This window comes from Dermacentor albipictus, chromosome 1, assembly GCF_038994185.2.
Source record: "Dermacentor albipictus isolate Rhodes 1998 colony chromosome 1, USDA_Dalb.pri_finalv2, whole genome shotgun sequence".
Taxonomy (NCBI): domain Eukaryota; kingdom Metazoa; phylum Arthropoda; class Arachnida; order Ixodida; family Ixodidae; genus Dermacentor; species Dermacentor albipictus.
The window spans coordinates 62332967-62358724 of record NC_091821.1 but is presented as its reverse complement, the minus strand read 5'-3'; the positions used below and the strand labels follow the sequence as shown (position 1 = coordinate 62358724).

At 41.2% G+C, this 25758-nt stretch overlaps 1 protein-coding gene across 4 annotated transcripts in view; it reads left to right on the top strand.

Moving 5' to 3' along the window:
- The window catches only part of Gapvd1 (GTPase activating protein and VPS9 domains 1), a 177021-nt gene that overhangs the window by 9678 nt on the left and 141585 nt on the right, over nucleotides 1-25758 (top strand). For 3 of the 4 annotated variants that reach the window (XM_070521492.1, XM_070521511.1, XM_070521503.1), the window contains exons 3-6: nucleotides 7349-7519; nucleotides 11691-11927; nucleotides 20063-20311; nucleotides 22404-22524. In XM_070521492.1, coding sequence (XP_070377593.1) covers nucleotides 7349-7519; nucleotides 11691-11927; nucleotides 20063-20311; nucleotides 22404-22524 — 778 coding nt within the window. Of the gene's footprint in view, nucleotides 1-7348; nucleotides 7520-11690; nucleotides 11932-20062; nucleotides 20312-22403; nucleotides 22525-25758 lie in introns of all 4 variants that reach the window. The other variant, XM_070521516.1, reaches the window with a different exon arrangement.

Sequence of the window (25758 nt, the reverse complement as noted above, 5' to 3'; positions counted from 1 at the left end):
GGAAGCAGTAATGTTGCTGAAAAAGTCAGCAACTTTATGTTGCTTAGCAGTCGCTGCTGTTCCAAGCTTGTTGATTGTGGGCGGCAACTAAAGGCAAATCACTATCACACTGTGTATGTATCCCACAAAAGGTGTGTACTCAGAGCAAGGTTTTTAAAAAATGCATGCTATTCGGCCACCACCACCTCTTGCCTATTTGGGTCTGTGGGGTTGCGTCTACAGGTTGGCAGGTATGAATGTGTCATATACTGTGCATCACATTCATGACATCAACCTAGACATGCCACAATAGCTGTAATTCATACTGTGAACAAAAAGCCAACTTCAATGTCTTATATATATGCAAGGCCTTAACGTGCAGCTGGCTGGGGTGCAAGGTTCTGTGTGTCAGATTCAATAGGCCTGCGGAGCTCAATTATTGGCCTTTCGGTCTCAAGTTAGACATTGATGATGTAGATGCATACCCAATGTGCACACATTTCATAAAAGGCAGAAAACAAGGGTAATGCGAAAGCGCAACTGCTGGCGTAAAAATTTTGCTAAGCCAAAGTGCATGATTAGTGTGCAGAAATGAGTTGTGGGTCTTGTCTTTTGCATTTCGTTCCATTGTGGTCTCATTTTGGGTATGTTTTGTATGCTAATAGCCAGCCATGCCGCATTGTGCAAATAAAGTCACGATGTAGTGTGCTTCCACATGGCTATAGATTATTGCAGTTGTGAAATTGATGCTAAAAAAGAAAGCTTAAAGTAACTACATAGCACTGTTGTCTGTATGAAAAGAATCAGTTAAGAAAATGTTATAAACACTGATATTTCTCAAAGAAATACTCAGTCCTTGCTGAGACTCTGGGTTGCTGTGGCTAACATTTGTTCTGATAGATTGATAAAGCATTAAACCACTGAAATAGATAGCATTTTTGTGCAGGTAAAGAAAGAGCTTAAACTAAAGGCACAGTGTTTACTATAGCAGGGTCAGTAGGGGTCTCTTTCATGTTGTTTTTGTTAGTGATACATTAATGTCAGGCAAATCACTGAAATGCTGTGGTGTTTGGAACTTACACTGCATGAAAGCAATGGCTGTCAGTCCTGTAGTCAAATAGTATAAAAAGAGGCCTTATACACACGAAGCATCGCATATGTACCTGGTTATGTATCCACGTCAGCTTGCATGTTATGTTGTGGAAGAAGTGACTATTATTTGTGGTTGATAGAAGAAAAAAAGGTAGAGGAAAATTTTCTGCTCCATTGTAACTGTCAGCTGACACTTGAAAATTGCCAAGCAAAAACGGTGAAATGAAAAGAGAACAGAACAGGAAAAAGTCATCATCATAATCAGCAGTAGCAGCCTGTTTTATGTCCACTGCAGGACGAAGGCCTCTCCCCGCATCTCCAAACACCCCTGTCCTGCGCCAACCGATTCCAACTAGTGCCCGCGAATTTCCTAATTTCATCGCTCCACCTTGTCTTCTGTCGTCCTTGACTGCGCTTCCCTTCTCTTGGTACTCATTCTGTAACCCTAATGGTCCAAATGTTATCTAACCGGCGCATTACATGACCTGCCCAGCTCCATTTTTTCCTCATGATGTCAATTAGAATATCGGCTATACCCTTTTGCTCTCTGATCCAAAATGCTCTATTTCTGTCTCTTAACGTTATGCCTAGCAATCTTCATTCCATAGCTCTTTGCGCGGTCCTTAACTTGTTCGCAAGTTTTTTCGTTAGTCTCCAAGTCTCCGCGCCAAATGTCAGCACTGGCAAAATTCACTGATTGTACACCTTCCTTTTCAATGATAATGGCAAGCTTCCAGTCAGGAGCTGGCAGTGTCTTCCATTTGCGATCCAACCCATTTTTATTCTTCTGTGTATTTCCTTCTCATGATCAGGGTTCCCTGTGATTAATTGACCTAGGTAAACGCGTACTCCTTCACAGACTCTAGAGGCCGACTGGCGATCTTGAACTCTTGATCCTTTATTAATATTCTTTCTGGGCAAGTTGGTGCATACTTGACATAAAAATTGTTACAGTGCAAACACATGCAACCACAAAGTATGAAGGACGGGACACAAGCGCTTGTGTCCCGTCCTTCATACTTTGTGGTTGCATGTGTTTGCGCTGTAACAATATTTATGTCTTGTTCCTTTGCCCACCTATTAATCATTATCTTTGTCTTCTGCATATTAATCTTCAACCCCACTCTTACACTTTCTCTGTTAAGGTCGTCAATCATTTGTTGTAAATAGTCTGCATTGTTGCTGCATAGAACAATGTCATTGGCAAACCGAAGGTTGCCGAGATATTCGCCATCGACCTTTACTCCTAAGCCTTCCCAGTTTAATAGCTTGAATACTTCATCTAAGCACGCAGTGAATATCGTTGGAGAGATTGTGTCTCCCTGTCTGACCCCTTTCTTTATAGGTATCTTCCTGCTTTTCTTATGTAGAACTAAGATAGCTGTAGAACCTCTGTAGATATTTTCCAAGGTATTTACGTAAGTGTTCTGTACTCCTTGATTATGTAATGCCTCTATGACTGCTGGTATCTCTACTGAATCAAATGCCTTTTCGTAATCTATGAAAGCCATATAGAGAGGCTTATTGTACTCTGCGGATTTCTCGATAACCTGATTAATGACATGGATATGATCCATTGTATGGTATCCCTTCCTGAAGCCAGCCTGTTCAACCCTGGACTGAAGTCCAGGGTTGAACTTCTATCGGAGATTATTTTGGTAAATATTTTATATAATACTGGGAGTAAGCTAATGGGCCTATAATTTTTCAATTCTTTAACATCTCCCTTTTTATGAGTTAGTATAATGTTTGCATTCTTCCAGTTTTCTGGGACCCTTGCAGTTGATAGACACTTTGTATAATAGAGTCGCCAGTTTTCCAAGCAGTATGTCTCCTCCATCTTTGATTAAATAGACTGTTATTCCGTCTTCTCTTGCCGCTCTTCCTCATTTCATGTCTTGAAAGGCCCTTCTAACCTCATCGCTAGTTATAGGAGAAGTTTCTGTATCCTGTTCATTACTGTTTCTAATTGAGGTATCCTGACTCTTCTGGGTGCTGTACAGGTTAGTACAGAATTCTTCCACTGCTTTTACTATATCTTTGAGAGTGCTTATGATATTACCCTGCTTATCTTTCAGTGCATACATTTTGGTTTGTCATATGCCAAGTTTCCTTCTCACTGATTTCAGGCTGCGCCCATTTTTTACAGCTTCTTCAGTCTTTCTGACATTATAGTTTCGAATATCACTTATTTTCTTCTTGTTGATCAGTTTTGACAGTTCTGCGAATTCTATCTTATCTCTTGAGTTGGACACTTTCATTCTTTGTCGTTTCTTAATTAGGGCCTTGGTTACTTGGGAGAGCTTGCCTACTGGTTGCCTTGGTGCCATGCCTCCCACTTCAATTGCTGCCTCTGAAGCCAGCCTAGTTACGATTTCATCCATTACCTCCATGTCATCTTCATCTCTCTGTTCTAAGGCTGCAGATTTGTTTAGAAGTACCAGCCTGAATTTGACGCCTTTTACCCTTACTGCCTCTAAGTTGACCTGTTTCTTCTTGACCGATTTTGCTCTTTCTCTCTTCAAATTGAGGTGAATCCTAGCCCTCACTGACTTATGATCACTGCACTTTACCCTACCTATCACTTTTACATCCTGGACTATGCTGGGATCACCAGAAAGTATGAAGTCAATTTTATTTCTTGTTTCACCATTAGGGCTTTTCCAGGTCCACTTTCTGTTGGTACGCTTCCTGAAAAAGGTGTTCATTATTTGAAGCTTATTCCTTTCTGCGATTTCTACCAGAATCTCCCCTCTAGCATTCCTAGAATCGACACTGTAGTTGCCAATTGCTTGTTCATCAGCATACTTTTTCCCCACTTTTGCATTGAAGTCGTCAATTACTACAGTATACTGAGTTTGCACTTTTGTCATCACTAATTCAACATATTCATAAAACTGATCTACTTCCTTATCCTCATGACTGGATGTTGGAGCGTAGGCTTGTACTACCTTTAATCTATACCTCTTATAAAATTTGATTACGACTACAGCTACCCTCTCATTAAGGCTGTAGAATTCGTGAATGTTGCCTGCTATGTGCATACGGATTAGGAATCCTACCCCATATTGCTTCTTATCGGGGAGACCTCTATAGCAGAGGACATGGCCGTTAGTCAGCACTGTATAAGCCTCACCAGTTCTTCTAAGGTCAATATATCCCAAACAATGCCTGATAGTTCCTCAAAGGGTCCTGCTAAGCTAGCCTCACTCGAGAGAGTTTGGGGGTTAAAGGCTGCCAGGGTCAGTTTCCATCGGCGGCTTGTCTGGGTCCAGAGATTCTTAGCACCCTCTGCTGCATTACAGGTCTGACCGCTGCCTTGGTCAGGTGCTCCTCAGCTGCTGGGGACTGAGGGCCATGGGTTAATTGTAGGAATCATTCGGGAGGCAGTGGCCGAATACTGCGCCAGGGAGGTCAATTCCTGTTCTGGTGAGGGAGTGTCTTTGTTGAAGCTTAGTGGGCCTCCCTAATTTGGCTGTACCTAAATTAGTACAGCTCCACTCGCTCTCCGCATCTTTTGCCAGTGTCAGGCATCACTCCAAGCCTGCAGATGTTATGAACTGGAGGAGGTGAATTTCAAGCTTCACCATCATCAAAAAAAAAAAAAAACACGCTTCTAGAAGGATTCGAACTTCAACATAGCTCAGTCAAATAATCCCGTAGGCGACGAGGCTACCTTATTGCCAACAAGTACAGGCAGCCCAGAGGGCCGTGTGTGCCTAAAAACTACTTTGATTTATCTGCGATAGATGCGATTTCCTGATTGTGATGGGTAACTCAATATAGAACGATTTCTAAACAGTTCTGGCCTTGTAGTTGCAGAATCTCACGTGTAGAGTATAGAGAGCAAAAGTATAGGAGGGAAAGAAACAATTTTCAATAGTTACAGTATATAGAATTATAGTGAGACTCCAAGAATTTGCCAGGGCCTCATCTTTGTTCACAGGCCAGTGTTGAGACATTTTTGAAGTAGATGCACAGCTTACAACAGGTGCATGCTCTGATATCTGGCTTGTACAGACGTGTGCAAATTTCGCGTGTCTCTATACATGAGGCCGCTCATCAGGTCATGAGTCACTCTGCTACCTCATGAGGTCATGAGGTAACAAAGTGGTGGATGACAGGAGCACTACCTCATTGCTTGTAGCTATTTGCTGTCAGTGTTAGGAGGACTTATCATGACTGTTAAGAGAAGAAGGGAAAGCTTTGCTTTAAGAAAATTTATTGAATGAAGTAGTCCACATATCAGAGTCCAGAACCGGAATTGCTAGAGGTACCAGGGCATGTAAGCTGATGCAGTTGGGTAGCCAAGCACATACGCAGCACTCTGTGTGGGTAGACCTTTAGGCCATCATAGTAGCGATTAGAGTTAGGCCAGTTGTGCTTGAGTTTGAGTGCTCTTGGTTTAGTAAATAAATTTGACTGCTTGGATAGAAAAGTTGGCTTAAATTAGCAACATAGGTTCATCTGTAAATTCAAAGTGGGTTGCCTGATTGCTTTAATTTGATAGCTTTGGGTAATAAATATTTTTATGTGTATCAAGTTATCACATAGAGGTCTGCATCTGTTATAATTCACAAAATGGAGACCTGAATAGGAAGCTTTAGCTTGGACCCAACTTTGATGCCACCTATTCAAGTACATGTAAAACATAGGAATAGTTTCCTGAGATAGCTGCTGAGCTGATTTTAATTAAATTTTGTTTTATTTGAGAGAGAAAGTTAAATTCTATTGACTATTGGAAGTGTAATTTTGATTTAGGGCATGAACTCCTTTATAAAAATTGCTGAAAATTGGTATGTTTGAAAAAATAGAAGCATGAATTTTACAAATCCCTAACTCTGTGCTAAAAACAGATCTTGCAGTGCTGTAAATTGCATCTGTTATAACAGCCAAAGCAAACAAATTCTATATATTAATTTACATCTTACGTGAATTTGTTGCAACGTTTAAGAGGGGTTTTTGCAAAAGGTGAACTTGCATATTAGTGGTGCATTTAAGAGCCACATATAGTGCCATACGTATGTATAGCCACATGTAATACATCAATTTTATGTTCTTTAGATGTACTATTAGATGCAATTTATAGTATGGTGATATAATTTTTCATTGTTGAGTTAGAGTTGCGAACTTGATAGTTTCATTTTCTCAACATTTTTGATCTTCAACAATTTTTGTTAATAAATTGATGGCCTAAATAAAATATATGCTAACAACCTTCACTAGACTTCATGCAGCAAACCTCATCAAATTTGATGCAGTGGTAGCTGAAAAGAACTCTTATCTCATTTCCCATGTATTATATAGGAGCACCGGAGCTTAAAGGTTCCTTTTAACAGCTGTAGAGAAATAAAGCTTTAAATTTAGGTGCAGTTGGAGAGTGTCATGTTTTCTTAAAAGACTTTTCTCACATTGTACACAATACCACAGATAATGCCAACAGCTTATTGTGCCTAGGTTGTGTGTAAGTAATATGTTTGCAATAGTTCGAGGATTCTTGTTACATGACTGGAAAGATATATATTAAAAAAAAAAAGGTGCTGCCCACAATAACAGTGTCTTCATTCTGAAACCCTTCATAATATTTTTTGCGAAACACTTGTTCCTTTTTTTTTCTTTTTTGAAGCAAAATTCCAATTTATCTTTACTGCATAGTGCCTGCATCAAACATTAGATAACCAAAGAAAAAGTAATTTCGTTACCATTTAATTTCTCATGAAACAGCCATAGTGACTTCGACTCACCATGTTGGCTCAGTGGCTATGGCGTCCTGCTACTGAACACGATGTCACAGGTTTGATTCGCAGTCACTGCAGTTGCATTCTGATGGGAACAGAGTGCAAAGATGCATGTGCACTGTGCCCGGGGTGCATGCTAAAGAGCCTCCCTCCCCCCCCCTCTTTGCCTGCTACAGTGTCTTTCATAGGCAATTTGTTGCTTTAACCTGTAATTTTACTCAAAAGAGAAAGTTTTCAATAGCATAAATTTGAGGTTTTTGTGGTTTGTTAACTGTTTTTGTTGTTTGTGAGTGAATGTTCTTAAACCTTCTCTTATGTAAAGTGAGGTCATGGTTTTTGAGTGCCTTGGCACTCTTTATTATTTTGGCATCTTGTTATCAGTTTTTTTTTTTGTATTTACATTGGTGACCATTCATGTACTGGCTGATCCCATTGCATACTTTCAGTGAAAAAGGGAATCAGTGCCTTCATTTGTTAGCTGTGGCATGCATGAGGCAAAAGCAGGGGGGCCTCCCTGAAATTGTTTCTTTGACCTTCAGGTGCTAGTGGACGATGACCTGTACTTGGACATTGATCCAAGCAAAGCTGTGGTGCGGTTTCCACCTGAAGAAAGGCTTCGTCATTTTGGTGCGAAGGATTCTCCTGACTATGCGCGCCGTCTAGGGGCTTACAGAGCTTGGACAATTGATCGGTTGGCACGGCTTGCTCAGGTGAGTGAGAACAGTGAGCACATTGATTCAGCTTGACCAGAGGCAGAACATTTGTTACCATTGCCGCCTCTTTCTAAGCAAAGTTTAGTCGAAAATTAAATGAAAAAAAAAATGACTTGTGTGAGGCTTGAAAAGTGCGTGTATTTTCAGCAAATAAAAAAGAGGATGCTCACTGCTTTTCAGAGCTTTAGAATGACAACTTTTTAGATAAGTTAGACTCTTTTGTCTCGTGAGATTTCAATGGTCTTAAGTCTGGACTTGATTTCTAATCATTTGCATGACCATTCAGTCCTGGTGGTATACCACCCAGATGACTGACAAAGAATGAAAAAGACAAGAATTGCCATGGAATCATTGCATTATCCTGCCCCTGAAACCCAAATGCTGTAGACCAGTGGTTCCTTATTACGGGTGGGCTGTTAGAACCCTTTTTAGCCACCCACTGTGGTAACTAAGTGGCCCTAGCACTCTTTTGCTGAGTGCAAGGTGCCATTCGTGGCAGCTGCATTCCATTGGGGGTGGAATGCAAGAATGCCTGTGTGCTAAGCTTTGGGTGCCTGTTAAAGAACGGCAGGTGGTCAAAATTAACCAGCCCCTTCACTATGATGTCCCTTCTAGCCAGCCATGCAGCTTCAGCTTGTTAAATCCGGTTTCTACCTCTTATTAGCTGATGAAAATGGCAGTGAACAACCAATGGGTAGAGGTTTGGGAGCCCTGCTGTAGAAGCAAGTTGTATTGGAAGTGCAGAACCACGAACATTGAAAACGAAAGTAGGTTCTGTGCCTGAGTAGTGCTGTGTAGTTAAATGTCTTGATGCAATGTCAGGTGGTCATTAATGGCAGCATTGTATTTTGTTTTTAAGGAACAATAACCTTGCAGGCTAAAATAAATTCAATTTTGTTTCTTTGTTTTTATTTATTTTATGATACTGCAGGCCCTCTTTGGGCTCATCCAGGAGTGGATACATGGAATGGCATACAGTTTAGAAAAAAGATGGAAAGGAAAAGAAATTCTGGCCTCAAAACAAAAAAGATATGCTCACGACACATTTTGCTCTCGGGAACGGTTTGTACAACAGGAAAAAAGGTTGACGATGCTCATGCAGCTTCAAATGGTACAAATGCAGTGCAGGTAACACCATCAGCCTTTTTACCATTCGAATTATAAATTGTGAATGCTGTTAATGAATGCATCGACGGAAGTACGGTTTGCAACATCGGCAGGCAACATGTTCCATTGGGAAATGGAGTGTGGAAATAATTAATATTTATGAGTGTTATTATGACTGGGATGTTGATGTATTAGTTTATGGTGATTTGTTTAGGTTGAATGCCTGAATGGCACATGAATGTATAAGTTGCCTGCAGTATCATGATTAAAATAAATATAAAATCTTTAATCCAGAAACCATTTCTCATTGAGCCAGTGGTTAGATATTAGCCTTCATCTCAATGCTCGGTTCTGTAAGTGCTCTAGTCTTGCTGTTAAGTCTGGTGCAGGGCCCAAATTAGGTCAGTGTACCCTAAAGCAGGCCTAATGAGTGTTCTCGACGCATCTAATTTAACACTAGGATATGTGTTTCGAAGTTTTCTTCTCAGGAAGTGCAGTTTCTTTTGGTCCTTGTTGCAGTTATTATTTGTACGGACTTCCCAGTTTAACTTCTTGTAAGGGTGACCCCAGGATATGTGCCTCCATTGCATTTTCTGAGCAGGACATTGCTTTCAGTGTATGTAAACTGTAGTGGAATTTTCTTGTGAGTGAATGAGATACTGGTGGTTTTTGCTGCATTAAGTTTCATCCCCCATTTATTGCACCAATTGCACCAGCTTGACTTGATCATCCTCTCTGATATTTATTGTTGAGTACACTATACAATCATCGGCAAATAAACAGATTTGAAGAGATGGTTGAATGCAAGACTGAATATCATTGATGCAAACTAGGGATACGAGGGGCACCAGAGCTGAGCCCAGTGGCACACCAGAGAAAAGTTTAAGGCAATCAGACGTACAATTGTTCAAAGCAGCATACAGCTTTCTGTTGTCAAAATAATTATTTATACGTGAAACTGTGTTCTCATGCATACCAATGGCAGTTATTTCATTAATTAGATCTGGATGTGAAACAATGTCAAAGGTCTTTGAAAAATCTAAGGAAATGGCATCTATTTGGCTTCGGTTATTTATTGCGTTAGGTATGTCATGGGTTAGTTGAGCCAATTGAGTTATAGTTAATAAACTTGAATGGAAGCCATGCTGCCTGCTGTATAATAGTGTCACGTGGTTGTGACGTCAAAGAACACAGTAGCAATACTGTGAAAGGCAAAAACTAGCTTTTATTGGGCGAACCTGTGCCCAGAAAACAGGCTACACTTAAAGCACAACGAGAGCGGCGAACACAGTCGGCGATCGTCGTAAAATCTGATCAGCGGGTCAAGTGCGTCGGCTTTTATAGAGCAGTCGTCGAATGTTCCAGACTAATTGTTTGGACCCGCGTGCCTTCCACAAAGTTCTACACCATTCGCATCACGCGATGAAATCAGATAACACAAGGTTCGGCGACAACAGACAGCCGGGTAGAAGCATCGATAACTTTCCAGAAACGTCGGATACATGCAGGCGCGTCCCTCGCTGTGCGATTACAGTTGTTAAGCGGCGAAACATGGTCGCCCGATAAAGATAAGTACACGTGTCAATAGGTTATTGTTCTTTAAGTACAATTCTGTGTTATTATATAGATAATATGTTCAAACAGTTTACAGCATCCACATGTTAACAAAACAGATATATAGTTATTTAGCTCGAGTTTAGAGCCAGGTTTGGGCACCAGTATTGGCGAGTCGCCAGTCATCAGGTATTACGGAAGTTTCCATAGAATGGCCTATAAATTATACAGAGGTACTTCGACAACAAACAGGTGCGTTTCTGCAAAAATGCGTTAATTATAAGATCATAACCAAAGGAAGTCATTACATCCAGTTTCTTCAGGAGGCAAGAAAATTGGAAAATTCCTTGTTCACTGATAGCTATCTTAACCATTGAATTGTCAAACTGATAATGTGGCATGAGATCCTTAAAGGCAATCTTGGTAAATACTGATTTAAAAGAATGCTGTGAGTTTGCTTGTTATGTTGTCAGGCTGAACATTAGCTTCATTTGAAACAGTGATTTGTCAGACAATGTGCCACTCCCTCGACAAGCAAGCCAGAGTTTTTTCAGTTTGTTTGTCATGTAAGAAGGCAGTGTAACAAAGTAAAAATGTTCCTTGATGGCCTGACTCCAGAAATGATCTGGAAGGGGTCCCATGCCAGAAATTGTGCATCAGTAGCTTGGCAGTTTCTCAAGAATTTCTCTATGGCAGCATGCAAGACTTTAACTCATCAGCATGGATAAACAGATTGTGGATGAACTGAAAATGGCTGCTATCTGTCATCCACCAAGTCCATGAGCCTCACATTGACACATTTCACTTTTGCACTTGCTGCAGGATGTCAGCACTCATTGTATGGTGAATAGCTGTGGCTTTAATGCACCTAAATGCTGTGAATCATAAGCAGATATTTTTAAGATTGACTCTTTATGGTGGAAGATTAAAAAGTTACTCAAAATTTCATAATGCTGCAATTCCTTTATACATGCGACCACTGCCTTCTTGACTGCAGATGTTGATTTCAATCTTTCAAGATTGTGAAGCACAGAGAACCATAGACATCTGTGGCAGTATTTTGATTTGTTCATTAAGTGAAGAAATTTGTCCAAACTGTTTTTGTAAAATTGGGTTTCTTCTGTAACACGTTTTAATACTTTCACATTGTCTTGGTTGCTTGAAATGTGCATTCAGCGTGCAAGATTTGCTGCCATATTTGGTAACCTTCAAGCAAATTGCTTCATGTCAGTTCTAGCTCAGGCCAAGAGTGTATAATTTCCGGAGTAATTCATGGAAGTGCAACAGGTACAACAGGACCTGTGTGCACATTTTGTTATACAGGTCAGCAACTGTGCAATTTTGGTCACTTTTTCTTTCTTCGACCAAAGAGCGGTTCCTTAAGTCACTCGTAAAATGTTGTGGGCTGAGGTTCAGCAGAGGGAATTGAGTTTTCAAAGTTTAAATACTGTGTTCACTTTCTTACAGTTTGTTTTTAATGAATTCTTTGATGTATTTTATGTTGCAGGGTTTTGTGGAAGGCCTGCGCAGCTCATGGCCCTGGCTTCCAGCACCATTGGCATGGCTGGTGCGCCGCCTGCATGCCACACTTACCCGTAATGGAGCTAGTGAGGATCCTCGTGCAGGAGTGGTTTGCGCAGACCTTGTCTTTGCCTTTTTCATCTGCCCTGCTGTGGTCAGTCCTGAGCTGCACGGCCTTGTCGACACGCATATAACGCCTATTGCACGCTTCAACCTCATGCAGGCACGTACACTTACTTATCTTTAGTTTGGGCTTGGTGATATCAATTCTTTAAATGGCACAAAAACATTTTAAAATTTGCTTTTTTTTATGCATGTTGGAATATAAACTCCATGCAGATTGTGAGTATGCACAGTATGCAGTCACAAAATTAACAACTTCTGTGTGAAAATAGGTAAAAAGAATCATTAACAGCTGCCCTCAGGCTTACTGAAACAAGTGGTTACCCTATACCAATTTTTAAATGATTTTTGCAATCTGATTGCTACATCATCCCTTAATTTGAGCAATGAAGATAACAGCTCTAGGGGCTTAATTTGAAAAAATGCAGGCTTTACGGAGAAGACATTGAATACTTTAAAAGAAAGAGGCATTAAGCTAGCACAGTCAAGGCACCCCAATCAGAAATTTCCAGTACCCTCCGTAGTAGAAGCAAAAAGGCACTTAAGGCAGTTTCAGGTTAACTATGACAGAGGCTGTACCACGCATGATTGTTGCATTGGTTAAAAAAAATTAAATTATGGGGTTTTTATGTGCCAAAACCACTTTCTGATTATGAGGCATGCCGTAGTGGAGGACTCCAGAAATTTCGACCATCTGGGGTTCTTTAACATGCACCTAAATCTAAGTACACTGGGGTTTTCACATTTCGCCCCTATCAAAAACCGGCCGCCGTTGCGGGGATTCGATCCCGCGACCTCGTGCTCAGCAGCCCAACACCATAGCCACTGTGCAACCACGGCAGGTTGCTCAGTGGTTGTTTATTAAAAAAAATATTTTGTCATAGTTTTTGATGCTCTCATCCAGCACCAAGTTCTCTTAGAGCTTCATGTCACGGTAATAACGGCAAATAGAAGACAGTTTTAGTTTAGCGTACGCAACTTATAGCGTACGCTAAGCAGTGCACGTTTTCTACAATTTTAGTTGGCCGGTGATATCTTCGGATCTCAGAGGCCATATGCCGTCGTTGCGGCTATTTCCCGCCTGTAGTGATAGGTGGCGCTGACATCTCGAATGTTTCTTTCGTTAGGCTTCGACTCGTTGGAAACGAGAAGCGATTTCGAAAACACAACGAGGTTATCCATAATACACTGTCGTCAAAGCGGCCTGAGACTAAGCGAAAGCCGTTTACACAATCATTTGCTACGAACGAAGTGCATTTTACAAAAGCAACGCCAAATTCAGTTCGAAGCGGGCAGCCGGGACCGCCGCCATGTTTCACGCAAACTCCGCAAACCACAAAAAAGCGCTAACGCTAACTCATTCGCGTTGCCTATGCCCGCTATACCCGCTATTTCGTTTAGCGTTCAGCGCATGCGCAGTGACGACCTGCTTTTTTTTTAGCGTACGCTATACTAAAACTGTCTAGAATCAACTAGCTTGCCTTGTTACAGGCATTCGAAATGAAAAGAGAAATGTACAAATGAGTTAGATTGTTCCTTAGCAGCCTTTTTCAACAGTTTGCTTGTACCTAACAGTAACAGGAATGAGAGGTAATACAGGTTAAGAAATCCACAAGTGCCTTGTAGTTTTCAAGTGAAAAGTAAAATCAAGATTTAAAGGTGCGAATAAGTTAAAGGATGTTGAGAAAAGACAGGGCACTGGTGAGAATGGAAACGTTTGCCTTCTCACAGTGCAAGTAATGTTTTGCCAACAGAACTGCAGTGGCTGAAAATGTATTTAGTGTGGATGCTGTTAGCTATTATTTAAGTGGCTAGCAGTAGTGCATCCAAACTGAAGCGATGCATGTTAGGACAAAAGTGATGAAGTCATAGGATCGTTTTTTTTTTTTTTCTTTCAAGGCTGGAATGTACTTTTAGTGCCAAAGATTGTGTCTCAAAGCAAATATCTTTTTCCGTGTCCATATTGCAGAATGGCTGCTTATAGCTGCTGGTATTAGTGCTTAGGCACATATAATTATTAAGAATCGCATATTAAAAAGAAGACAAACCTATAACAGAACTATGAGACTTTGTGACCTATGTTTGCAATTCACACTGATAGACTCAAGCCAAAATGTCACCTGATGTAGAGATTGAATGTTGTATAACTTCAATCTTTTCACACTCATGAATGCGACTTGCAAAACAGAGTTTTAGCTTGTCTGTATACATATATACCATTTGCAGAATGCCAGAGACGATATATAGGAACTTCAGCGCTGTTGCCTTGTTAGGTTAAGTTCATCGAAAGCACATAAACTGTCATTGCAATGACAGGTTATGTGCAACTCTGATGCTGATGTAAAGGCATCAGGAGCAACAGAATCATAATGGCTGTCTTTTGCTTTGGCAATAATGGTTATGCATCATAAAAAAATTTCTGGTGCTTTGCTGTTGAGCAAACCACCACATGATGTTCTAACCAGCACTGCTCCTGCTGTCAATGTCTCCATTATTGTGGTATTCTGTGAACTGCAGTATGTATAAAGACAGCCTAAAGCTCTGAAATTTTTCCTAACCCTAGAACCCACCAAGATAAGTACATTGGATTTTGTGATTTTGAGCTTCTTTGAGTTATATGTAAGTTTTCCACAATCGAAGCTTCATTGTGTACAACAGTATGTTTATGTGCTGTGGAGGTTTAATTATTGCTGTATATATTTACCGATGATTCTAATCTCACATTAATGTTACTGGATATATAACTGCTGACTTAAGAACTGGACAAAGCCTCTATACCTTGACTGGTTCATTTGTCTTTTTGAATGTAGAAAGTTGTCCTGATTGCTCATTATTAATGACTGTTGCTGTTAAAGGGGCCCTGAAACACTTTTTCAACATAATAATAAAAAAAAATGTTGCTGTTATTCTGTTATTGAGGCTCCTGTGAACATGCGAGCCAAATATTATTGCACTGCATGCAGCAGGGAATTTACAATCTTGTGTCAAACACAGTGAACAGTTGCTTGCTCTCGTATCTGCAATGTTGTCACTGAAAGCAGTTGGTCCACCAACGCTATTCGCTGATTTCATGATTGCGAGAACATTCTCAGTAATACTTTATCGCTAATTTTGAGCTGAGTAAGGGAAAAATATGTCTGGCAGTCTCAAAATAACAGAAAAATCATTTTATATTTGCACTGCGCCTAGCTGTGTCTGCTGCACGTGGCCTCCTAGATAGCAACGGCGTGCTGCATAGCGTAGTAGTAGCAAGAAGCCCTTTTCCTGCTGCAACACATGACCTTTTGGTTGGGGCTTTGCTCTTTTGCTTCTCCGCTGTGTAGCTTCTAGCACGCAAGTGGTGACGAAAAGTGAGAGAAAGCTGGGTGTCAGTGCAATAACTTCACTTGTAGTTGAAGGATTAAAGAAATTTTTGCAGCTTGAGATTTGTGGGACAACGTACTTGAATAGTGAAGCCATTCTATGATTAGTTAGGATGGAGTTCCGGGGTCCCTTTAAGGTAGCTATTCAAGATTTAGCATTTGTTGAGGTGCCAGCGAGGCATTTTATGCTTGTACATAAAAATAGCACCACTTTGTACTGTCACAGTAGGTTTGACCAAGGCTAGGTCTTTTTATTTGGTTTTATTTTCACTAGTGCTAGTGGAGAACTCTCCCTTCGATGTACGGCAGTAATTTTGTTGCTCGCTGTGCCAGGTTATCACCCATCTTGCCTTCTGTCGTTATGTTAACTTGCCCACTACTAGTGTGAGGTATGGAAACAGTGTGTGGCATGCCAATGTGTGCCCTCTGGGTATGCAAATAAATACATTGCAAAGACCATTTTCTGTTTGCAAGGAGCACCACACATGCTGTGTACTGATACACACAGCAGTGGTATGGGTATGAGTCACCTGATGTGTATAAGCATTGTTCTATAGTTATTGCAGGTTTTCCCTCTCAAATTAATCCAAGTGCCAGCTATTTTAGTCCAAGTGCCAGTCAATTTAATCCAGGGACCACACATTTAATACCAGTGCCAAATAATTTAATCTACACACCGCATATTTTAATCCTAACACCAGTGAATTTAATCCAAAGTAAAAATGCTCTTGCGGAGGTGTTCTAGGAAGTTCAAAATAACGATGAATTATAATTTTGCGCCGACCAAAAATAACTGAAGAGACTTCTTGAAGAGTGTTGTCATTTGACAACAATAATGCCTTTCCCGCTCGATACATCATCGAAATAATGCACTGTTATGGACATTATATTATTGCCATGAGCAGGTCATGCAAAACGGAGTTATTTGATGGCTTTGCTGGCATGCAATAAAACAAAGGGGCATCCAGCAACAAACCATGGAGTTTTAAAGCTGATAAAAACAGGCTGAAAAGATTGTCACGTGACATCTCATCATTTTGTTTTCTGCAAGCCTGGTTGACATGGATATCAAATGAACGAGCTTCAAACAATCTCTGTGATTATAACTACGTAGTGCATCTAAGCTCACGTGGAAGAGGGTGTCACGGACTCTCACGTAACATTTGCCAGCCTGTTCCCGATTCCTAACCATATTGACATAGATATCAAGCGATCAGGCTTTGATGGAGTTCTGTGATAGTACCCACGCAGAGCACGTCAGAACAAGTGGAAAGGATGTCACGTGATTAGCGTAACTTTTGGAAGCCCACATTACACATCGGAATTCACTGTTGTGATTGTGGATGTAAGCCAAATTTTTGTCAGTGTGAAGTGTTGGAAAGCACTGATCCCAACTTACATGGGAGATTATTGAAGCTGACCTCATAGCAACGACTAGCAGGGCGTGTGTTAGCGCGCCAACTTTGTGGCTATTTTCACAGGAAGTAAGATTTCTTGATCAGTTTAACCGTGCAGAATTGCACATGTCGTGATTCATGATGGTGTAGTCTTCTCTTGGTGTGACGTTTTGTGAAGTATTGTGATGACAGTGCTTGATGCTTTCTTGTGGCTATATATTTCTTGCAATATTTCAATAAAACCAGTTGAAAGTCAGCGCTCTGTTCCTTCTTCTGGCCGGCTCAGCTTGTTTCTTCCTTTCCATGTTGCGCTGTACCACTACCACCAGAATTTGGTCTACCAGATTTTGTCTACTATCAGAATGCACTACCAACTCGCCCAATCCTCAACCCTAGTGAGCCTTTAGATAGCCGCCTTCTGTTGTATTGTTATGGTCTTTCGCACCCACTTTCCACTTGGCTCATCGTGGTCAAGCCTCATGTAGCACACAATACAGCGCTTTGCTGTGTGATCTTCGCTGTGCCTGTTTGGCACGGCTGGCTCATAGCCTTCGAGAACGTACTGATGCTAGGGGAGACCTCGGAGGCCATGCCCCGCTGCGCCTGCCTGTACGGCACACAGGAGAGAATGCATTAATCTTTCGCATTACAGCGCAGCATGGCATAGCTCGTGCAGCCAGGCACACGCAAGAGAGAGAGAGGTCAGTGGAGAAGTGCGGTAGTGAGCTGATGCTTATGCATAAATGTGCAACTAGATGCGGTGGGGAAAAAAACGAGAGTTGCTCGACAGCATATTTGACATGGGGACAGGGGAGATCTGAATTGCTGTGGCAAACGAGTGCCAAACCCCGCGGAAAGCAATGTAATTGCGCACAACGGTAGGGTATTTTTTTGGTTTTGGAGACGAATCTAGTTCGTTATAGTCATTGGCACCATAATTTCACTTCGTTAAAACGAGGTTTTAAAAAAATAGATCTCTATGGAGATTTCGAGGGGAATTTTATTTACTTCGTTATATTCGTTATTTCGATATATCCAGTTTCCGAGGTTTGAGTGAGTATACAGTTCTACCTCGATATAACAAAGTCGGCAGCATTGTCAATTTGCTTCGTTAGACTGAAATTTCTTTACATTTAAATTCGATGCAAATAAGTACAAGTACCGCTAGATTTTTCTTACACGGAAGGGGCCGCAAATTTTTCCGAGTGATTGGAAATTCGGAAAAGCAAATTTGAATCGGGAAAAAAAATCACTTGAATTTGAGAGTTGATGACGAAAGATGTGATTTTGTGCCATGTCAACGATATCTTCACGTTGGTGGTATGAAGCGAAGCCAGACATGCTTTCATCTCCTCTCCATCTCCACAGTTGATGGTGACGCCTGCAGTGGGGTGATATCATGAAAAGCACCAGCAGCGCAGAGCAAATTCTTCACCTGCCTCTTACTTTAACCTGTCTGTGAAACTCGAGATTATTCAACCTTTAGCACTAAACGTGTGTGAAGACAGCGCAGGAGGCCATGCCGTCTCAACTCACTCAATCTTTGCAAACACAGCAGTTTACCTCTAAAACAGTGCATGGGCTGTGTATGCTCTCAGTCACGTTGACATCCATGCGCAGCCATGGCCTTGCTAAATAACGAGACGTGCACCAACCTGCTCTCCTCTCCTTTCCCCTTGCTCCCATGGGAAGATGGTGTCAATCAAGCCATCATCCTTCTCGGCTCACCTTCGCATGCTTTCACTCGCACCTGCAGCATACACAGTGCGGAGCGCAATAGAATCTTGTGATGCTTGGACTTTATACAGAACATGACACTGCTCCGTTTTGGCTGTTGCATTTGGTTGTGCAACATGTTCGCAAGCAGTCGTATATGATTCAACCATTTGACCATCTTCATCCGCGGAAGTTTCCATTGTCTCAGTATTCCTTCGTGGGGGCAGTGAAATTTTATTATATTGAAATCGTGTATAAACACACTTGGTCATATATGTACTTGTTTTTATTGAGGTTCAAAATGCGTGGTATATGGACAAGAAGATATAAAAAGTTAAAGGAAAGCTGATTTTTAAAGACCCAGTTTTTTATGGCGCAACAAAAAGCTCACCCTGAGTAGTGTTTACACCTGCAGTGGTTACTTCCAAAAGCATGTGAATATTTTGTAGGCACAATTTTTCAATCTGAGCAGCCTCTAAGAAAGAAAGAGTCCCTCCTCCAGTAATGCTGAGAAGTGAGAGCGATACCAATAGCTCGCCTCGCAAATAATGAAAGCCGCCCATCGTTCTGTTTTCACAGGGGTGAGTGCAACTGTGGTCATCTACCTATATTTTGATCTTCTCAATCACTTTTCAAAATAAAAAGCTGGTACAATAAATTTGTATTATTGTACAGACCTTTCTTACATTTGTAGCATGTTTTTCCCCCCAAGTACACACTTATGTCATGGCTGTTTGGCCCCTGGTGTCGTTATTACATTGTTAGACGAGCCAAGCCAACTAATCAAAAAAGAAAGTGAAGGCAGCGCCACTTTTCTGCTCACTTATAAAAAAGTGTACTGCCTTTCAATACTAATAAAAAGACCAGGAACCACATGTACTAGTAGAAGGTCAAGTGATGGGGTCACTTATGCATGCTAAATTTTTTCCCCACAGGGCAACAAAGGTCAGTGTTGCAACTTTTAATGAAGAATTAGAAATATAAATCCACATTTACTGAGGAAGACAGGGCTAATTTCAGCCAATACGATAGGCAATCTTTCCATCGGCGTGGTTTCCATCGGCGTTGTTGAGCAATTTTGCAGAGCCTATCTTTTGGACTCATTCAATTAATCTGACCTACCGGCAACAGAGCGACCACTAAAATGACAGGTGAAATGTTGGCCACTTTACATGGATATTTACGAATAAACACCATGACCACTTCCATTTTTCTGTGATGCAAACAATTTTTTTATGTGAATATAGAGTAGTGTTCCTACAGAACAGAGTCGGGAAATTTTTTAAAAATAAACTTTGTGTCTTGACTAATGAAACAACATTTAGTATTTTTTGCAAAATTTTAGTACTTGGCTTTGGCGGTAATATTTTTTACATTTTAATGTTACAGGTCTGGTAATATCATTCAGCATCTTGAATGTTTCAGAAGTTTAACACATGTGCACAATTTTTTAAAAACTTTTATATGGTACTTCTGAAGGAACATTACTGCTGTCAGTATGAAAATAATAATAAAAAATATTTGCACTTGAAGTAAGCACTGTTTTGACTATCAGAAATAGCCTCCTCTATCCCACCCTTGATTGAAGAAGACAAATTTCTGGGGAGAGGCCTGTACTAGCATGTGCAAAAGTTTGATTAATCACGATATCCATTGGGTTTTCGCCATTAGCCATGTTTAATTGTGGAAATGTTATTTTGCTATGGTTTAGTTTGCTAGAGGAAACGGTTATTCTCAACATACTGTGCGCATGCCTGCAGGTAGCTCAAATCATCCAAGTGCTGGCACTAGCAAGCTGGGAACGTCCAGATCCACGCTTGTCAGACCTCTATGATCGTTTTCCGAGAGACTGCATCTCATCTTTGTTGGACTCTCTACTTTTGGGAGATGGGGTTGCTGGAAGCCAGAGCTCCCAGGTGGCCACATCTATGCCTACCACTACGTCTCTTCAGCAGGAGGAACTGGCACGTGCTGCATTCCTAGCTTCGGAGGTGCAATTAGCCACATTGGTGAGTTTTCCTGCCTCCGTGCTCTGTGTTGTATTCCAGCCAGCATATAGAAGTGGGCAGTACTTGATGGGTTGTTTATTCTCAGCACATATTGGAACAGTGTGTGCAAGGTATGTAGCGACATTCATTAAAAACTGCGTTACGAAAATAAAATTGTCTGTATTACCAAGTGGCAATAGCAGAGGACCTGTTGGGATGTGCCTGCAAGCTAGACAGGATGTAACCAGTCCTTTCAAGTTACCCTTATTATATTAATTTCTAGGAGACGCAGCATGCAAACACAGCATATCTGGCCAATGCAATGTCAAGTCTTACACCTTGTTGTTCACTAGACGTCATGAATACAGGATTGGACTTTGTGCTGCATTGCTGACACATGCACACAAAAAAAGACAGTTGTGGAAATTGTTATTTATAGTGGCCCTATTGATTTTTGCCACACATGCGAATGACAGTGAGCACAGCAAGAATGCACACTGAAACATGGCCTCAATGAATTAATCTTACACATTGAAATGCAAAACACTTTCGTGGAGTTAAAATGGATCTAGTGAAATTGTGGTTCTTGTGTGGAGGAAACTCATATGTAATTTATTGTGTGCACCAACATCTGTAAGCAAGATGCTCAGTGCTTATCCGTTCAGGCAAGCTTAAGAAAAAAAAGTAAATATAGCCCAGAAGCCTTTGTACGCAAATGAATTTCAATGTAGTCATGCATACACAATATTTCGAACGTCAGTTGTAATCATATGGCATTAAACGGTCAAGTGAAGTTCAACACAGCTGATGTCCAACATGTGGTACTCAAAAGAATATTCAAAATGAGATCCAATAAAGCACTGCACATATGCAGAGACTATTGCATGTGCACAGCTACAAACATGATCCATGCTCGCACACTGGTGCACAGATCAAAGGCAAGCACTTATTTTCAATGAGAAATGCAACAAAATTAGATTGTGACACAAAGAATCACCAGCAGCCTTCTGAACAATGTCAGCCAAGGAGAATGCCAAGGTTCCTGGTGACCAAAGGACAACAGTGGTTGTTTTGCTACAAATTGAGGCTTGATGGAAATTTGGTGGGCTCTTTGGTCATTCTGTACATTTCCACCAGTTAGCTGAAAAGCAACATGGCAGGAAAAAACTAACTGTACAGAAGGAGTAGCTGCTTTCCTTGTTGGTCCTTTCTTCGCATCTAAGTTTCATCAGTTACACACTCTAAGCCATTTGAGATGATTAAAAACCTGGTTGTCTTTGCACCTGTGTTGATGTGGTTTTCTTCTTGAAGTTGCACAGGATTCATTTAGAAGTTACTTCAAATGTAAACTCACTGTCAACAATTGAGACCATTCAAAACTGCATTGTAGAGACAGCGAATAGTTTAATGTTGCTGTCCCAGTCCCATAATTTCGGCCCGCAAGCAAAAACAGACAAATACGCTTGGCAGTTGCTACTTTTTCTAACCTCACTCCTTGTGCTTTGGCTGTAATTTGAAGTGGACAATGGAGTGCTACTATGACCACAGCGTACCATAAGTCTATTGTCTGTCTGTGCTGCATGCAGAAGCACTACTGAAGTGTGGACTTCTATAGTCACAGCTTCAGTCACTTGTCTTGTTCATCATGACCCTTGCTCTTCCCAGTCACTTCACTGCTGAATTAACTTCCACTTTCACGCTCATAGACAAATCACTGCTGTTATCATTGGCAGTCTTTGTATAATCTCTTAAATTGTGTTGGAAAGCTTTTGATGGCCAAAAAGTTATGGAACTGGGGGCTATTTTCATATTTCATGACTGTGCTTGGAATTTGTGTAAGTAATTCAACGCTTTTGTGTCATGTAGTACTCTCCTGAAATGACACCGATGTATAATAGTGATGCAATAAAATAAAAAAAAAGACTACCTAGTTCTTTCGTTTTCTTAGTAGCTTTCTTTTTTAACTAGTCTGCAATCACAAGTCCATTACCAATAAGTGTTACTGTGGTTTTCATGTGTTCATATGTGGCCAGCCAGCAAACATGACTGGTAGTGGTGGCTTCATACAAGGTCCTCATGGAATGTCATTCTTCTTTTACTTTTTATCTTATAGGTGTCATTTTTACGAAGTATAACGTGGCCAACGAGTGAAAGCAGTCAACAGAAAGCTCTTGGCTCTCTACTTGATCAGCTGCCATTGCCCTCAGAAGCACCCAGGCAGACAGCAACAAAGGGTAAGAAAGCATTTGTCCCTCACCTGCTACAGCCTTTGGGCTTTCTTCTAAAAGCGATGTGAAACCCTGCTGTTATATGGGCTGATTTGAAATGTGGTTGATTTTCGTGCAGTTGAATAGTCTCGTATATCTAATGCCCTGTCAAGGTGCACATTTAAAGTTTGTCTGAAGTGAGTGAGAGCTAGGCTTTTGAAGGTTAGGTTAAACGAAGCAGTGGCTTGCCATGGTGGCTCAATTATTATGAATTCTGCTACTGAGCTCAAGGTTACAGGTTCAATTCTTGTGACTGACTTCATTGTGATGGGAGTGGAATGTAAAATTCTGGCAGAAATCGTTTTGGGATGAGTGTCAACGAGAATGCAATTAGTATTGAAGCAATGTAGTGACACACCGTATTTCCACCATCGAAACTCATTGTGTATGAGGCATGTATACCTGCCCGCTTCTTTCTAGATCCACTGCACAATCTAGCAATTGCACCGTGAAGTCCCCATGGGGACTGTGTCTTAATTTATATGCAGGCACATATGCAGACGTAGGTTCAGTTCTGCCACGCACCGGAGAAATTTCAAAAAATATTTTTTTCTCATTGAAGAACGGCACATACTCGGTGGCACATATGCAGTGATCCAAGCTAGTGTCAAAGAGGCTCACTGAAGAGCAGCACATATCCAATGTCCCAAGTTGGCCCAATGGTTGGTTTCGAGTCTGGTTCTCTCAGCACAGCAGTTTGATGCTCTACCCATTAGATCATGGTCTATCCAGTGACCCAAGTTGGCGTGACAGATGTTAATTAACTTAGGATGGACAAACAGACAGACAGACATCTGTCAACTGATTGAAAACTGGGTGAAGTTCTCATCGAATGCTTAACGCATTAAAAACAATAATCTGCTGTGCTTGAGTATGTAGGACAATCTTGAGTACAATACATGACACATTGGTGCATCGAGCACTAGAAAACACCCAAGTGGATGCTTGGGCTTGTTGGTATTGCATTGCTAAAACCAAGAGCGCATCTCTGTCTCTTGTGTCCATATGGTTTCCACGCTCTCAGGTTTAACAGAGAAAACACCCCAAACACACATGGTGGCACTGAACTATCTTCTGTGTATGAAAGAGAATGAGGGAGGGAAAGGTTGATGTCACTCTCGAAACAATTGCCTACAACTGGTTCTATGGTTGTAGCATGAAGGCTGCAATTGAGGGAAAGCCTAATGCCACCTGGAGTACAAATAATGATATACAGTCGATTCTGGACATATTTATTTATTCATAGTACCTTACAGGCCCCTGCATGGGGCATTGAGTAAGGGGGCAAACAAAACGGGAAGAAAAAGTTACACTTGGTGACAAAACATAACAATAACAGAAGAGCAGAATGCATAAAAATCAGGGGTTACAGTAAAATATAGATATATGTACTATGTACAGGATTTCAGCCATAACAAACTTCAAAAGAGCAGAATGCAGCAAATATAAGGCAAGAAGAAAAAGTAAACCTTATATAAATGAAATTAGCACAGGGCCGTATGACAAGAAGCTTCTTGTCAAGAAGGACAGGCTTACGCTAGTGAATTAACATAGCACTGAACGTGAGCAAGAGGAAAAATGTCTATATAGGTGTTCGTGAAAAACATCCTTTGGGTCTGAAATGGATGCTATGGATTCAGGAAGATCATTCCAAAGAGAAATGGCAAGAGGTAAAGTAGACAAGTTAAATGTTTTCATTTTTCCAAAAATATGCTTAAAAAATAAATGATTTCAGAGCCTTTGTGACATTCATTGTGGTTGCTCAAAGGAAGACAGGTGTGGAAGGGACTATGCACATATTTATGAAGTAGGCAAAGCGCGGCAGCGGAACTATGAGTTTCAAGGGACTGAAGGGGAATGTTTTGTGTTATTTCTGTAACACTAGAACTTTGGTTCTAATTTCGAGTAATATACCAAGCAGTGCTGTTTTGTATGGATTCAAATGCACATTCTAGCTGCAGGTGAACAATCGTAAGATATGCCAGTCAACGGATGACAGCAGTTGAGTTTTGCAGATTGCACCGAATGGAACCCAGTGTCTGAGACGCTTTTGCACAAATGGCAATGGTATGTGTTGACCATGAAAAGTTGGATTCAAGGTGCACACCTAAGTACTTATAGGATGAATCCTGGGATACTTCTGTGTTATTAATAATACTATAGGAAAATTTGGAAAAGGAGCGCTTGTGTCTGAAGGGAACCAATCTGCACTTCTCAGAATTTAGGGTCATTTGCCATTTACTGCACCATTCACTTATACAGGATAGATCATCTTGCAGGATATGGTGATTATTAGGAGATTCTATTGTGTGGTAGGTAATGCAGTCACCTGCAAAAAGACGAATTCGGGAAGAGATATTATGATGCAGATGATTTACAAATATCAGAGCAGTAGTCTAAGGATACTTCCTGTGGTACTTCAGAGGTCACGTCGGTGATTGGGGACGTGCAGTTATTCACAAAAGTAAAGTAGTGGTGGTTAGATGGGAAGTTGCGCACCCAAAATATTGTAGCCAAATCAAGAATCAGTGTGTGTAGTGTTGGCTGTCACCGACGCAGTGGCCTTAGGAGTAAGGCCAAGAACGAAGGGACTAGGAGGCCTCAGAGCACTGATAGGCACGTGAGAGACGGCCAGACCTTTAATGCGTTATACCTATGTTTAAGGCACCAAGAAACAACACACAACAGAGGACAATGGGACAGAGAGCCCAGCAAGAAATTCTCTTTTAATGCATTGGCATTTTTAGGGTACTTCACGCACTTTCTGGGGCAATATGTACATGTGTGTGTGCGCGTGCGTGCGTGTGAGTGAGTGAGTGAGTGAGTGAGAGAGAGAGAGAGAGAGAGAGAGAGAGAGAGAGACCGGGTCACTGGTTAGTCCATGGTCTATGCATTAGCAGGCCATTTGACAAATGCACTGGGTATGTGAGGCTTTCAATTAATGCCTTTCACGCCGATGCTTTAGCAAGCTATGCCACAAATGGCCGCTCTCAAATGTACTGGGTATGCGCCGCTCTCAATGAATGCATGTCACACCAATGCTTTAGTGAGCTGCACGATGAATGCACTGGGTATGTCATTCTTCACATACTTGTCACCGAGTATGTTCCACTGAGTGTGTGGCAAGCGAAGGAACAATTCTCAGTGTTTGTAGGCACCGGTGCGCCACGCTTCTCGTCTCGGAGGCCTTGCACGGTCTTC